The 16,009-nt window shown below is 41.5% G+C and overlaps 1 protein-coding gene across 3 annotated transcripts in view; it reads left to right on the top strand.

Annotated features, from left to right (window-relative positions):
• Nucleotides 1-849: 849 nt before the first annotated feature.
• The window catches only part of nlgn2a (neuroligin 2a), a 158,469-nt gene continuing 143,309 nt past the window's right edge, over nt 850-16,009 (top strand). For 2 of the 3 annotated variants that reach the window (XM_085351073.1, XM_085351072.1), the window contains exon 1: nt 850-1,434. In XM_085351073.1, the coding sequence (XP_085207199.1) occupies nt 927-1,434 (508 nt within the window). In that variant the 5' untranslated portion in view covers nt 850-926. The remainder of the gene's footprint in view (nt 1,435-16,009) is intronic. The other variant, XM_085351074.1, reaches the window with a different exon arrangement.

Genomic DNA, 16,009 nt, shown 5'->3' with positions numbered 1-16,009 from the left:
TGAGCTCGGGCCGCCAGGAGGGATCGTGCCCTCATGCAGGTCGCACTGGGACAGCAGGATTTTCATACATAATGAATAGAGAGACATGTAGAAATGTGCACTCAGCAAGGAGCATATATGGGATTATGTTGCAAACGCCAGAGGAAGTAAAAACATGATGTCAGAAATTGCATTTGTGTCATTGTGTTTGTTTTTGTTCTTCCGTCCATGTTGGAGAGAAACATTTTCAGCCTTGTGATGTAACGACGTGAAGTGAAACACGTTGATCGTCACATGAAATGCTCCCAAAATGAACCCTTGTTAGTTTGATCTCCACAACACTGGCTCTGGATTTAGAAAATCTTTCATTTCAGGAAAAAAAAAAGAAAAAAGGTCCCTTGGCAACAGCTGAAGGTGAAAAAATGTTGAACTGACAACATTTAATGGAATATATTTCTGTTTCAGATAAGCTTAATCTCTTTTATCTTTTCTTCCTCCCTCCCCCCGCCCCCGCTCTCTCTCTCTTTATCACCGTCCCTTAAATCTCTTCCCTCCTCCCCCCTGCTTCTCTGTCTCATTCTGCAGAATTCATCATCAATCCAATTATCTGGATAATTGAGGACGAATAGGTATGGAACGCAACAGAGCCATGGCTTGGGAAGTGTTTCGGATCACCGTTGCTCAGAATCACCACTGACCTGGCACCCACTCCAAGGTCCAAACCCCTTTATCCGGCACCCAGAGCCCAAAGGACCCTTCTCTCCCAAGCAGCTGCCTTGTCCTCCACTTCACCTTCATTCAGCGCCCTTAGTCTTGGTCGAGTTTCTAAAAAAGCTCCTTTTTAGTCATTAAGGGTTTTTTACCTTCCAGATTGTTGGATATAATCCACTTTTGCTCATAAAGAGAGACGTTTTCCCAAACTGACTAAAAGCAGGTGGCTGAACGGTATGAACTCAGTCATGAAGCCCCTTCCATTCTTTATAAATAGACAGAGTCGGCGGAGTTTGTCGTCAAGGACAAGCCACCTCAGCCTTATGACAGACTGGTGCCTCATGAGCGTCCTAGGCCTCATTCTGCTCTTCAGTCTAGCCTCGAGCCAGAAGATGGATCCTTCTAAACACCCTATCGTGACCACTAACTATGGGAAGCTCAGAGGCATCAAGAAGGACTTGAACAATGAGATTCTTGGCCCTGTGGAGCAGTACCTGGGTGTGCCCTACGCCACGGCGCCTATCGGCGATCGCCGTTTTCAGCCACCTGAGGCCCCGGGATCCTGGCAGGAGATCCGCAACGCCACCCTCTTTGCCCCTGTGTGCCCTCAAAATGTTCACGGTGTACTGCCGGAGATAATGCTACCCGTGTGGTTCACAGACAACCTGGACGTGGCGGCCGGTTACATCCAGAACCAGAGCGAGGACTGCCTCTACCTCAATGTCTACGTGCCCACGGAGGATGGTGAGTGGGGACAGGGTGAAATGAAGGGTTGGTGGATGTGGGACTTTGATAGGTAACATTTAGCATAGGGAATAGGTGGACTTTTCACTAAGCTCCAAACCCTTTAGTTACTATTACCGTACCGTTCTTTTTGAGCTTTCCATGCTCACACAGCAGGCACACAGTTACTGCTGTACATGTGTTTTTTAAGTCTGCAACATCAGGTTCTTGGTAGAAAAAGCCGACTCATCTTTTTGTCTGGCTGCCAAATGTGAAGTTTGTTGTTTGATTGAGGATAACTGACAGATTGTTTTAGTGTTTGCAACCAACACCTTTTAGCTTGTAGCTTTAGTAAAGTCAGTAAAGCTCCAGGCACAAACAGCCGCTCCATGTAGAAGACAGTCTTTTCCGTTGTTAAATATATTTTTATATTTATATGTTTTCTTAAATATATTTTAGAAACTACTTTTTGGTTTTTTTGGTTGTGTGTTTTTTCCATCTGACTGATAGATCCAGGATTGCTTGCTAGGCAACAGTACCCTCACCTATTCAGTCTTTAAGTGATGACGTATGAATCCTGCTTCCGGGCCCAAACTACTCTGCGTTTCATCAGGCTGCTGTGTTTTTAACATGTTTTACCGCTTTATATCTTGTTGTATTTAATCTCAACAAGCCCCTAAAAACACTCACTGTCGGCTTCTCTCGGTTTTTATTACCACTATTAATTTCAAAGTTCAGTTTTTAAAACCTTATGATGTAAGTACAGCTCAGCCCATGCAGCAGTATATTAATGACTAACCTCGTATTGTGGATTATCTCCGTTGTTCTCCTGACTAAAGTTTGGTCCGTTTACAGCATCCTGCCATGCGATTGCATTTGTCCCTGACCATCGGGAACCCTCACGTTAACTTTTATCAAGTGGAAAAAAGTTAGCGTTCATCCTCCAGCTTCACTGTGTTTATATTATGCTAACATAGCTGTGTCGCTAGCAATCACATAAGACATCATTATATAGCAGCTAGCCAAACTTCAGTAACCCTGCAAACGTCACTGTTGTTTAGTTTTCTGTCTTGACTTATGTTGGAAGTGACAGCAGAGCTGTACGTTTTAATTAGTTTCAAAAATCTCTCAGTCAGAACATGCTATATTATGTTTAGGCGGAAACTAGCGAGCTAACTCTCTGCTAACTTCTAACTCTGTTAAATTTAATAAATTCTGTTTTCATGGATGCCTGGATGTCAAACGAAATTGTTACACCTGGTAGAGCAGCAATGCTGATCATTTTATTAAGAATTTAGACAGTTTTTAACTCTCAGTGATGCCGCAGTGTTCATTTGACTTATGGACCTGCAGCGGAGTTTGGGCCCAGACACGGCTAATGACGTCAGACTTAAAGACCAGATAGTTCAAAAGTTCAGCTGCTGATAATCAGCCCATGCGTCCTCCATTTTACATTAATCTGTCGTCCTGTTGACTTCAGCCTCATGTTCTTGGACTTCAGCCGGCTACAGCAGCCTTGATCTTTGTGATCTTGTGCGAGCTGGAGAGCCACTCAGACCAGAACCTCAAGTAGGCAGAGAACTGGTTCATGAGCTGCTGCACTGAGACGGTGGAGTTGACATTTGACCTCAGGACGAGAGACTAAGCAGAGGACTGGCTGAGCATTGCTTGAGAGTCACAAAGAAGGCCCAATTATAGGTGAAGAGGAGCACCTTCATCTGCCAATAATCTGTGCCCCCCCACACCACCATAGATATACAGTTAAAGCAAAAAATATCTCTTCCAGTATTGTTAGCTTGCCCTGGTGTTAAGTTCAGACTCGTGTTTCAGTCTAACCTAACTTCTGACTTGCTTTGAATACACATTTGAAGAAGCAAATGATGATGAAGTGATGATTTATCTGTTTAGAGGAGGGGCTTAGTGAACAGTCACTCTTTACAGGGATAGTCTGAGTGGTTGTATAAAGGTTATTAGTTAAGCTAATATTTCATACCAACCTTGCACATAATGTAGATGACGACTGTTAGTTTTAGGATTATGCTTGCGTCTGGGTTGGACTTATATAAAAGAAACAATATAAAACTCCACGGAGAATCAAAAATCATTTCAACTACCACTTTGCTGTTTTTATGGTACCTCCAATTCTGTGTGTTATAAAACAAAAAGGCCAGGACTGGAGCAGCTTTATGAGAAAAGGGATTAGGTGACTTTTGACTTTACTTTTTTTTTTCCAGTCAAGAACTTTCTTCTCTCAACTCAGATCAAACTGTGGACATTTTTGTCAGTCTAGGGACTATTTGGTGTACGAGCAATAAGGGGGAAAGATTTCCATCTCATCGGCAGGTGTGACATGAAAAGTGGAGACTCCCGTCACCTCCCTTCCTCTCCTTGCCGAGGATATTGTGCTTCACATTTTTGTCTTTCATTTCTATATCTCGAGTAAAAGCTGCACAGCTTCCCAACACCTTTTTATAGAGACAAAGTGGTAAGCATTTTGGGTTTTGCTTGGAAAAGAAAATAAGACCTGAAAGCTAACTGGACGCTTTCCAAAGAGGAATGAAGTGTTGCTAAAGATCTGTATTGAGGCTAAAAAAAGAATACTCCATGATGTAGCTTGACAGTGTCTGTGTGTGTCTTTCTCACCAACACTTTTAAGTCTCCCTCTTTGCCCGTCCATCAGAACTTCTTTCAATTTCTTTTTTTTTACCCACCTCGCAGTTCAAAAACATTCCTTCCGCCTCTCCACTGCAGCACCGCAGCCTCAGCCCTCGACACCCCATCATTGCCACTTACGGCTCCGCGGGCAAATTTAGAGCATTATACATCAGGTTTCACTTTTTTTTTCCCTGAGATGTGCGATGTGGAAATGGAAATGTCATAACTCTGAAACATATAAACACTCGCTCACATTCTCCCGTGCAGCGCGCCTTCTGCAAATGTCACACAGGTGCTGAACATCTCCCCACAGTGACCTTCATTCATCAATGTGAAAAATCAGCAGAGCGCCCGGCGGCGTCGGTGTACCACACGGTCACTGTTTGTAAGGTGCGTCCAGGTTAGAAAGACATTATCCCAGCAAATACCCACCTGGTGCACGTGCCATAATTTATCCCAAGTGTGGAAAAAAAGAACTGCAGATCCATATGAGCTCGCTTCACCCCCTCCCCCGCCCGTCCTCCATCATCACTGCTGTTATATTTACTGTGGTTGAGTCAGGCATGACATTGCTAGCCTCAGCAATCTCTAGCAGCCCCGGGGTTGCCGTTGTCTTTGCTCCTCTGCCTTTTCTCCCTCTTTGGTTTCCAAATCATTTGTTACACATGCAATGGAGGAGATGGAAGGAAACGAGGAAAGGAGGATAAAAAACAAGGAGAGGAGACTAGGGCTAGAGATTTTTTTAGCTTATATGCATTTTCTCTTGCCACACCACGTCTGTCACTGTCTTTCTTCTTACTTTTAAAACATGAATTCTCCGTCTCCTGAGAGTTTTGTACTTGTATCCTTTCACAGGGCAACCCTTAAGACAGAATCCTTAAAAAAACTCTGGTTTTAAGTGGATTAAGTTGGCAGAATTACGTCTTAATGCTGCCGTCGGTGCAAGTAGGAGAAAGTGGGACACTGACATGAATGTGTGTTTGTTCATAGATAAACAAATATGCTAACATTTGGTGCGTACTCGTGGCTCTTTAATTAATATTTAAGTGCTTAGTAAGTTGCAAAGCTAGCCATGTGTTGTCATTTCTTTCATTCATCCCATGGCGCTCCTGAATAAACATGCTGCTGAATGTGTCAGTCTTTTAGAAAAAAACAAAATCAAGAAATGAAACAAATTGAAAGAAAGAATGAAAAATGACACTTTTTAATATTTTATTAAAGACAGCTTCATCTAATTTAGTAATTTCATATCACATTCTTTGACTATATGAATAGTTTTGAGCAGAAAATGCTAATCACTGAATGGGTTTTTATGTTTTCTAAACACATTAAATAACTTATTGTGTATATATTGCTACAGAAAAGACGCATTGCAGCACCTTTTGGATTTAAATATAGAGACTACATTTCTATCCAACACATGGTGGCCTCAGGGAGGCACGGCAACGACCCAAAACATACAGCCAGAACGATAAAGAACAAGAAGGCAAGGCACTCTCTGGAGGTATTTACTGTTAAGGAAATATTGTATTATTTAGTTTGTATATATTTGTTTGGTTTATTTGTTCATTTAAAAGAACATTAAGTTGGCGGTGCAGTAAAGTCAGTCAGATAAGGGAAGTATGACGGATATTTGCTTTGATTACACAGACATTATGTAGGAGTGGGTTAATGGGTAATAGGTATTGATGTGTAAATAGCTTGAGCTTATTATAGAACACTGTACTACAGTATATTTCCAAGTAGGCCATTCGTTCTCATACTTTGTTTAAAGATGTGACACATTTTGGGTTCAGCTTAAAAGAAAGGCAGATGTAAAATGTAAAATTGAGGTCAGAGGTCAAATGTAACCTGCCATTGGATGCAGACTATAATATAACATTTCCTGATCCTGATAGACCTGTATCAAAGAAAGTATAATTTGAAGCAAAGTTAACAATTCATGAGTTTATTTGCATTTGAAGATGAGGTCAAAGGTCAGATGTGTTTAGAATGTCTTAATGTCACTTCCTGGATACCTGTATGTTGAAAGTACAAACAATGGCAGTAAGAATCTTCATTTCAAACGGCTCTGTATAGCATTATTATCATCTTGACCTTTTAGGCTAACCTGTTGACCTTGAAGGAGAGGTCAGAGGTCAAATGTGACATGATATCTTAAATCTTAAACCACACTTGTAATAGACCTAGTTTCAAAGTTATACGGCTTTCTGTCAATTTTTGTCCAATAAATCATAAAGTTGACCTTGAAGACCTTGAACTGGAAGCCAGGTTTTGATGGATGATTAACATGACCGCACTCTGCACCCCTACCAAGTTTTCTCAGAATTCCTTCAAGTTATCATGTTTACAGGCAGAATGATGGCATGCATGCAGATACTACAAAATAATAACCTCCTTAGTGGAAGTAATTATTTTTAGCAACAAGAAAAACAAAAATGCACGGAGTCCATCAAACCATCATGGAGTCAGTTAGAGAAATTAAATGAAGAACCAGAAGAGAGCCGAATCCTTAAAAACGGGATGAGTTTTCCAAGTTGTTTGGAACAAGCTACCTGCAAAGTACCTTTAAAGAAGAATTCAAAACATTCTCAACTGCTTTAAGTGGTTTTTAAACAAAGAGCCGTCCAACATTCATAAGAATTAAGATCTGCTGTGGTTTCCATTTATTAGTACCTCTGAAGGAATAAAATGACCACTAGGTTATAATAAAGGCTTTGCAGTGCAGAAGTAGTCCAGTGAGGGTTTATGGACCCAGTCTTGGTTTTTGCGTCTGGCAGGTAGTTTCCTCATCAACTGCTGGGAGGCAGGAGCTCCACTGGTACTCCTGCAGATGATATCCCATAAATCATAGCGAGAGGTTTTCATCTCACTCCTGCAGAGTCACGCTGGATCGATGGATGAGGCGAGGGGAGGACCGGCAGCCGATGCCGCCTCAGGCTCACAGACAGATCACATGCTTCTCTCAGCAGTCGGCTGCTGTTAACACAGAGCAAGCCTTCATGGTGAATAAGTTGGAGTAGCTGGACTCAGCAGCCCACAAATGGAAACTCGTTATAAATGTTTACCGGCATACACAATCCATTATGGCTATGCTTTGTGGAGTTAGACACAGGGAATAAAGAAACCATCGCTTTGAAGTCAGCAGCAGGAAGTTTTTTAAAGAAAGTTTGTCCCATCATTGTACCCACAACACCTACAAAAGCCTAAATTGACAACTGAAGCTGGAGTCACTTGCTGCATTTGTTTCCGTTTCAGCTTTTTAGCACTTTGATCTTTTTGAAGAAAAATGTATATTTTGCCTTGAGCTGCAGCTTGTTTCAGCCCCAGATGTGACTGTTTCAGTAGCATGTAGCTGCTCAGGACCAGGCATCTTAAAACCTTTTAGCATCTCCACTCAGAAAAGGAATGGGTGGTTGTTACATTTACAAAAGTCTAAAAAAATTGTAATTTTAACAAAATAGTTTCATGTTTCTATGGTCAACATATTTAAATCATGTAGGATCTGTATGAAGCAATTCAACAACTTAATTTGTTCTTGTTGAGATGACATGATACGATCTAGTAAGAGTGGTTAGTTGTCTGGGCTCAGGAAATTCCCAAGATCACACGAGATTTGAAACTGCAGGAAAATCACTGGAGTTATAAGAGACACACACCACACGTGTGCTGTTGCTGTTTATTGTGGTTTAACCTGTCGAGGACAAAATGTAAAGAAAATTCAAGCTGTGTAATCATAGCTGTCCTACTTTTGTTAAGTAAGTGGATTGACAGCTTGGAGGCGTGGTGGTTAGCACTACTGCCTCACAGCAAGAAGGGTTCAAATCCATAATCTGACTAGTTGGCAGTGGGTTCTCCCAGGGTGTTATGGTTTCCTCCCACAGTTAAAAGTCATGCACTTATTGGGGTTAGGTTAACTGGTGATTATAAATTACCCATGAGTTGGTTGTCTCTGCGTTTTAGCCCTGGAGACCTGTCCAGGGAGTACCCTGTCTCTTACCCTATCACATCTGGGATAGGCCCCAGCCCCCGTGCCACCCTGGTAAAGATAAAAGGATGGGTGGACTGGAGGTTTTGTAAATCCATTAAGATTTTAGGTTTCTTTGACTTTGTTGAGAAAATTGTGAAGGATTAAAATATTCCATGAGCTCTGCTTACTTTATCTAAACATGTTTCAGTCACCTTATCAACACAAAATGCACAGGCTTATTGAATGTGAATGTGTGAATGTCGAGTTAACTCAGTTGTTTAAGTTGCTGCCAAAGCAAAAACTATTGAATTAAGTAAATCCAACATGTTCTTTTTTCCAGTGTCCACATCAGTGGCATCTGATCTAAGGTTAGCAGTAGGGCTTGTGTTAGGATGCAATGAATATGTGAGACTTTGTCTTCTAGTTTCTGAAAGTTGGCCATTTAACAAATAGTTAAAAACAAAACACACCCTAGACGAGCTTCTGGTGGAGGTTTATGATCTAGGACAGTGATGCCAAACTTTTTTATGTTGGTGTGAAATTATGAATTAAAAATGAATCGCCATGGGGGAGGTGTTCATTAGAAGGAAGTCCAAAATGTACGCCTTCTTCACGACTAATGGGTCGTTGTCGGGCCAATCCTGGCCCGTGGGATTTATGTTTGACACCCTTGGAGTATTTTTTCTAGCACAGTTTTTGCCCTGAAATAACAAATGCAACACCTCACATGTGCTCACACTATTACATATTACCCCCATCTACGTGACAGTTCCTCACCAGCTTAGAGGTGTTGCTTTCAGCTCACCTTTATTCAGAGAGTCTGCAGTATGAATTAGCGCTCCTCACAAGCTCGGTCAGTTTCACAAAAGCTGCAATCAAGAAGGTGAGCGCTGAAAGGGAGCACTGTGGAAACAGTTAAAGACTCACATGAATTAGTTATGAAATTCTTACATCCTACATTCATGTATTGCTATCAGTGATAAATAACTGTATGGATAAGCATGAGACAAACTCCACTGCTCCCACAAGAACACTACTGGTGGTAGGCTGGGGTTAAATCCCAATAAGCTGTTACAAAAGTGCCTTTAAAGCTGTTCAATTAGTCCCTTCCAAGTGGGTATACGTCAGTTTTGCCAGAGAACCCTTTGGGATTTGAACCGCTAACCTCAGCGTTGTCAGTGCTGTGCCTTTTTGGCAGAGATGCACGGTGCATGCTGGGGGCCTTATAAATTATTACATCCGATGCTTCATCTATCTCCATGCATCAAGCTCAAGCTCCCACATCTCCCCATTCTGCAGTATTTCAATTTTCTGAGGAGATTCATCAAGAAGGGTTCAATACTAATACAATAATGCACACGGTGGCCGAGCGCCCCTCTGCAGCATCGTCAAAAGGCTAGAGATGCATAAATAAGAGATAAAAACAAACAGATAAATAATGGGAAAAAGTGAGAGAAGTGCCAGCGTGCAGCGGTAGATGTAGGATAGATATTGCTTCTGATGCCAGAAAAACCTTGATTATTCTGCTCCATCTCTTTCTTTATGTCACCTCTCCCCCCTCCTTACCCTGGTTGATACCCTCTAAAGAACAAAAATGGGAGAGAAAAGGGGATTATAGGAGGGGAAATAGATCACTATCTTTCTGCAGGCAGAATACACTTCCCCTAGAATGAAAAATTGCTGTTACATACAGTATGGGCGCCTGTAACCCTCTGCAGATGAAATATCCACTGTCTTTCTCGCTCACACACACTTGACAAAAGTTTTCTTTGATATGAGGGTGCGCTTGCCAGAACCGAAAGACAAACCAGAGGCTTAAATAAAAAGACAAGGACACAATGAGAGCAGAGTTAGATTTTAAGCCAGGCATCTTGAGGTGGTTGTTGTATTGTCAAAGATGGAGGTTAGAACAGAAGGCCTCATCCAGCCTGTGGTCCAGCCCTTACAAACCAAATCTGACATCTTTGCTTTTTTCTTTTTTGCCTCCTCTCATGTTTCACCTTCCCGTTCTCCCGCTCAGTCTGCTCCCCTCTGCTCTGTTCTCTGTCCTGAGGCACGGTGGTGCAGACAACGAATGGTCTGCTCGGTCAAAGGCTGTATCTTACACTTAGGTGGCGAGGGCAAAAGAATCAGCCTGGGTCAGTCGCTGCCTTTCAACTGTTCCCATCATCCATGTAGGATCGCAAAACACACAGGACCACACGGCTGGTTGTTGAAAAATCTGAAGACTAGTTCCTCAAGTTCCAAATCTGGTCTCACAATTGGATTAAAAAGTTATATTTGTGAAGTCACTCTTGTGTATGTGTTGTGTTGCCTGCCTGTATGTGTATTGACAGTCAGGAGGTGGATATAGGGTGCAGAGTTGTAGGGTGATAATGCTGCGAATGCAGATGCTAAAAAGTAGGCATATAAGTCAGGAACGTTTATATTTCTAACTGTTGAGTTAAAGTACAGAAGCGGGGCTTAAAGAGATTGGCAGGAGTAAACCGTAATGTGTGACATGTATCTGACTTGACGTTAAGCCAGAATAATCAGATTACATTTACCCTTAGGAAGTGATAAAAACTCTCAGATGAGCGGCAAAAACATTTTCTATACTACAAGATGAACTCTAGATTCCTTTGATGTAGTACCTCTGGTTATATGCCTAGGTTTTTAATTTTGATTTTAATGTGGGAGCTTATGAAATAATTGACATTTACATGACAAAAAGCATCAACTTGTCAGCAAAGAAACCGCAAACGATCTCCGCGGAGGGCTAAGGGTTGTCTCATTTTTGATATTTGCAAAAATCTGAAGACGGTAACATCACTCTTTGCTACACTGTCAAGTACTTTATGTGACATGAGCTGAGAGGAAGAGGAGCAGATTTTTAAATTGCTGACTGCTAAGCTGGTGTAGCTTGTGGGTTTGATGGACTGTTGAAAGAGAGGAAAGGTTATTAGAAATGTGTCCAGAACTACTTAGGCTAACATATCTTACAAGACAAATCTGCACAGAAAAAGTGTAGAGTTGGTGGGAAAAGCATGAGAAAAGAAAGGAGCGTCTGCCGGAAACAGAGAGGGTCTGTCAAAAAAGTATCATCTTTTCACTGGGTTTTATGTGATGGATTGTTACTTTCAAATCGTGTGGGCTGCAGTTGGGTAGTATATTATCTGTAAAACTGCACCTTGTGTGTGGGATGCAGTCCAGTACCATAATTGGTTGTGGTTTGAAAAAGTTTGAAATCAAAGTCTAAAATTTTACTTCGATTTTACTTTTAGTCGATGCAGTTGGCAGCTCAGCAGACATGGATTTATTTGAATGTGTAGTGTACATTTATCAAATTTCTGCCCACCACTTGTTGATTTTTCTGGTGTTAAAAAAAAACAGTTTGACAGCGTCATATATTACAAGGTGTTATATCACAAAGTTGATTTAAAATACAAAAACAGTTAAAAATACTAAGCTTTTCTTAGCATGCTATGGCCACACTGAGCAAACTTTTAGCGAAAGCAAAGGCAGTGTCACCTGCAGTTCATTAAAAGTAGGGATTTCATTACTGTAACGTGTTTATTTACCACATCATAATATTGATCAATAACTAAAATGGTTCTGAAGTTAATAAAAAACATAAATTGGAGGAGAACTGTTAAATATAGAAGATGAAGTCTGTAAGAACCTTTTATTAGCTGCAGCTAGCCATTTAAGCTAATATTCACTTAGTTTGCTCTTTGGATAAAAAAACAAAACAAAACGTTGAGCGCTTCAGTTGTTATAATTGTCACAAGTGAACATACAGTTATTCATATTTGACTCGGGTTTATTGCACTGTCCACTTGCTTTTGTTAAATTTAGTGCAAAGCAGGTGAGAGCTGCTAATGTTATTAAAAACCTCAATAAAGATGACAATTTAATATAGTTATTAACGTACTGCTAGTCCACCTTTTATATTTTGTTAAAGGAACTCTTTGGCGTCTAGCACATTAGGCTTTCTTCACTGCTGGTGTAGCTGGTAGGCTAATTAGCAAGATAAGCTAATGATTCCAGTTTTGACTGTGTAAAAGATGGCAGTAGCCAGAGTGGCCTCACCCACTAGTTTGTGGGCACATGTTTTGAGGTTTAAACGTTTGTCTTTTGGCCATGGCTATCTTGGTGTTTTGAATAAAGGTCTCCACCATTAGCTAGCACTAATTAGCTAATTAGTGCTAGCTAGCTAGCTTTGTTTGAAAGGTGAAGCTATTTCAAGCCACTGTTATTTTTAATTAACATAAAAAACAAAACAAGCTAAACCCATTTACTTTACTTACTGGAGAAACTGAAGTGTCAATTCACTTTGTGTGTTTGTTTTTTTTTGTTTATTTCTGCTGTAAAATTATTGAGAATCTTTGAGATTGACTGATTTTTAGAGCAGTCTTGAAGTAGCCAGCTGAAGACCTGCAGTTTGGCTTCCTGTTTTTCAGTCCTGGGTTAAAGCAGTGAAACTCCCTTGTGCTTCATGATTTTGAAAAAACACACCTCCCTCCATTTCGGTAAGCCTCTTGAGTAAGCTGAGGAGTAATGGTGTAGTTAGCGAGGGACGCCGGAATGAAGAGAGGGTGAGAAACAGGGAAGGAGAGCGATTCAAGGAGTACAGACTTTAGATTGAAGTCATGTGAAGGAAGGAATAGAGGCGAAGGAGGGGATGGAGGGATTGTCTTGGCAACCGTCTACTAGTTCCTGTGTCTTCCTGTCAGAGTGTGCATCAAAGACTGCATGCATTTTGCCTTTCTGCTCGGCTCTGAATGAAGGAATTAGCAGCAGCTCAGTTCCTGCTATTTATAGCTTGTAATAGAGAGAGAATGAAAGGGAATGTGTGCATGGATGTTTGTGCTGTGTATGCATGCTCATGCACTTCACATGATCCCAACAATCTGCTGTGTGTTTTTAAATGTTTTGTTGCATTCATGTGGGTCATTGATTTGATCGACTCTCCTGTCCTTCCTCCATCTTGCTGTTTTTCTGTCATTATGGTTGCCCTCCTCTCCTGTCCTCTCCCAGCATTACTACATCGTTCCTCTTTTCACTTCACATTCCCACCATTTTACCTCCCTGCTGCCTTCCCTCCTTCCTCGCTCTCTCTCTTCAGCCCCCCCCACATCCTCCTTGCATTTCTCACAGCTTCCCAGTCATCACCATATGCTTTGGATGAGCAATGAAGGCAGAAATAGGATTTAGCAGTAGACAGTCCATTTAAATGATCTTTTTAGCCGCAGGAGAGTGAATTGACTTTACAACAGTACTTAAATATTAAGCTCTCGGGCTTTGACTATCCATGTTCTTTTGGCTTGGCTTCTGTAGCAGCGCTCCAGCACAATCTGGGATATCATCTGAATTAACTCGGGGATTGATGGAGTGCATTTAATGTGATTTGATGAAGTCTAATATTCCGTGTCTTATCAATTAGACATTCCCTGTGATAACACGCTCGCTCCCACATGTGTGCCTTTTGTAGGTTTAAAACCCCCAAATACTCGATAAGCTGTTCCTTCCAGTGGCGCTTCTTCAAAGTGAAAAATGTCCACCTGTTCAAAAAATGTTTTTATCTTTTATTATTTTTAATTATTTATTTTTTAAAAGAAACAAAAAAGTAACCTCGTGTTGGTAATGCATTGTTTTAAAGCTGCTTGTTTTAAAGCCACATGTAATGATATCTCCTTTTTATTTAAATATTATTTTACCAGGCCACTTTATTAATAGCTTCCTAGTTCCTCACTTCCTACCTTCCTAGTATATTATCTGTCTAGGAAAACCCATAATGCATTTGCTTGTGTCCATGGTCCATGGTCCCAGTCTATTTTGTGCAGTCACTGCTAGCAGGGTAGCTGTGGGCCTCTCCCACCTTATAGTCGCTGTTGCCTGAGATGTATTCAGCAGCTGATGTCAATAGCCAGCGTTCCTCTGTAAAGCACTACTTGCAGCCGGAGGAGAACTGTGCTGATCTCATTGAGGCTACAGAGGAAAACAAGGATTGCCCTCTCGTGCTGCAGTCGAACACAGCGGGGTTAGAATTCATCCGCAGGAAGGAAGACTCGCTGGAGGAGCAACTGATTACTTTTCTTAGCTTGTTAAAATGTCACAAAGCAGGAACAAAAATACTTCCAGAGAAGAAGCGTGTACATTTAAAGTCTTTTTATGAAGTGCTTCTCACTTCATCCTGTTTTCATTTTGTGTCACGATAAGCGTCTGGCTACTAAAACGTCAGATACTGGTTGATGAAAACTGGAACACAAGTAAATATTAAACTTAAACCAAGCAAATGGTAAAAAAATCCTGCGTGCATGCGAACATATCCACAGCTTTGTATCTCTGGGATAACGCCATGAGTAAGCCACTTTATACTGTTAGGATTCTGAAGCTGTGTTTTTCTGGCACAGCCTCAACACAGCTCAGATTTTGTGTAACGTATAGCAGGAGAGAACAGTCATAAATCGCCACACACTTCGCAGTATATTTGCCTTTTATAATTAATCCTCCGGTTTATTGATATCGTTCACATTTTGAGCAGCTGAGTCAGGCATTTCGGGGCAGCACGGTCAGCTGCCCTGTTACCATGATGTTGATGAGACCAACAGTGTTGGGAAATTACTCAGCAACGCTGTGAAACAGAGATAAGCTCAGAGTATAGAAGAGGAGTAGTGTCCTGCTGAAGGATTTTATTGAATGGCAGCACAGAAACGAGTGAAACTGATCCCAAACTTTCTGGTTATAATTAGTCGATTTGATCCCCTTGTGCTTGATGTTTACTGTGTTTTTACTTGTAATGGAAGCGAATCATGATAAAACCTTATTCAGGCTGAGCACAGATCTGATCTACCTCTGTTTTAGGTGTCCCTGGAAATTAGAAACAGATCGTGTTCTCAGACTGAAAGTGCACTGCAAGTGTTAATAAAGTAACCTTGAGAAAAGAAGATATAGGAAGATCAAAGAGCCCAGCAACCTGTGAGGCATACAGCAAGAAGAAGAATTCAGCTGTCTGAGGATTAATAATGGCTGCAGTTTGCCTCAAGGCTTAGCTACTGAAGATGCACATGTATGCAAACAGACACACACACAGTCATAGACTTGTTGGTGCATATACACATTTAGTCACACTGCTCACTGTGCACTAAGAGGTATGTTGCTGCCTCCTATCCGCTCCTCTCTCTCTCTCTCCTTTTTGCTTACACACTCACAAACACACACACACACACACACACACACACACACACACACACACACACACACACACACACACACACGTACCCGTCGTCTCTTTCAGTGCAGCTCAAAGGGCCATCTCTTCAGGGCTTCTGAAGCTGAGGTCGCCTGTGGCAGTGAATGCAAATTACCCCTCCTACACACACACTCGCACACAGATACAAACACACACGCAGACGCACACACACACAGCTTCCTATGCCAGATCCCACTGCTAACAGTGCCTCCCACAACACTGAATGGTAAGGGTAGAGAGGAAAAGAAGATTTAAAAAAGGAAGGAATAGATACAGAGAGCAGGAGGTTATCCAGAGGTAAGGCCTCCTCCTCTGGAGGAACAAGTCCGTTGATATCCTCACACAGGAGAAAGTCAATGAATCACATGCAACCCAATTCATCACGGGTTAGCAGGAGACGCTGCTCAAGTCAGGGAGACGCTGTTTGTTGGAGATGAAAAATCAGTTCTGTTCTCAGTGCGGCTCAAACACCTGGACTAAAGCACTCATGCGTAGGCACACAGATGCTGACGTGCACAGATGTACAGTGTGGCGTGTCATATAGCATGCAGGCGGAATCACGTGCTTACTGTAAAATAACAAAAAAATGAACTATTTATATATTCACAGATTCACAGTTTGGATTCTTTGATAAGTTAAAACAGATTAGAAGAACTGTACCCACACCATGTAAGCTAGCATTAGGACACAACGGCACATTTAATATCATATCATCAGAATGTGGTGGTGTATTAAAC

Source organism: Diplotaxodon limnothrissa, linkage group LG3 (assembly GCF_057381915.1).
Source record: "Diplotaxodon limnothrissa isolate DT_005_m linkage group LG3, D_limnothrissa_male_GT1.1, whole genome shotgun sequence".
Lineage (NCBI taxonomy): Eukaryota > Metazoa > Chordata > Actinopteri > Cichliformes > Cichlidae > Diplotaxodon > Diplotaxodon limnothrissa.
This window is presented reverse-complemented; position numbering and strand designations above follow the sequence as displayed.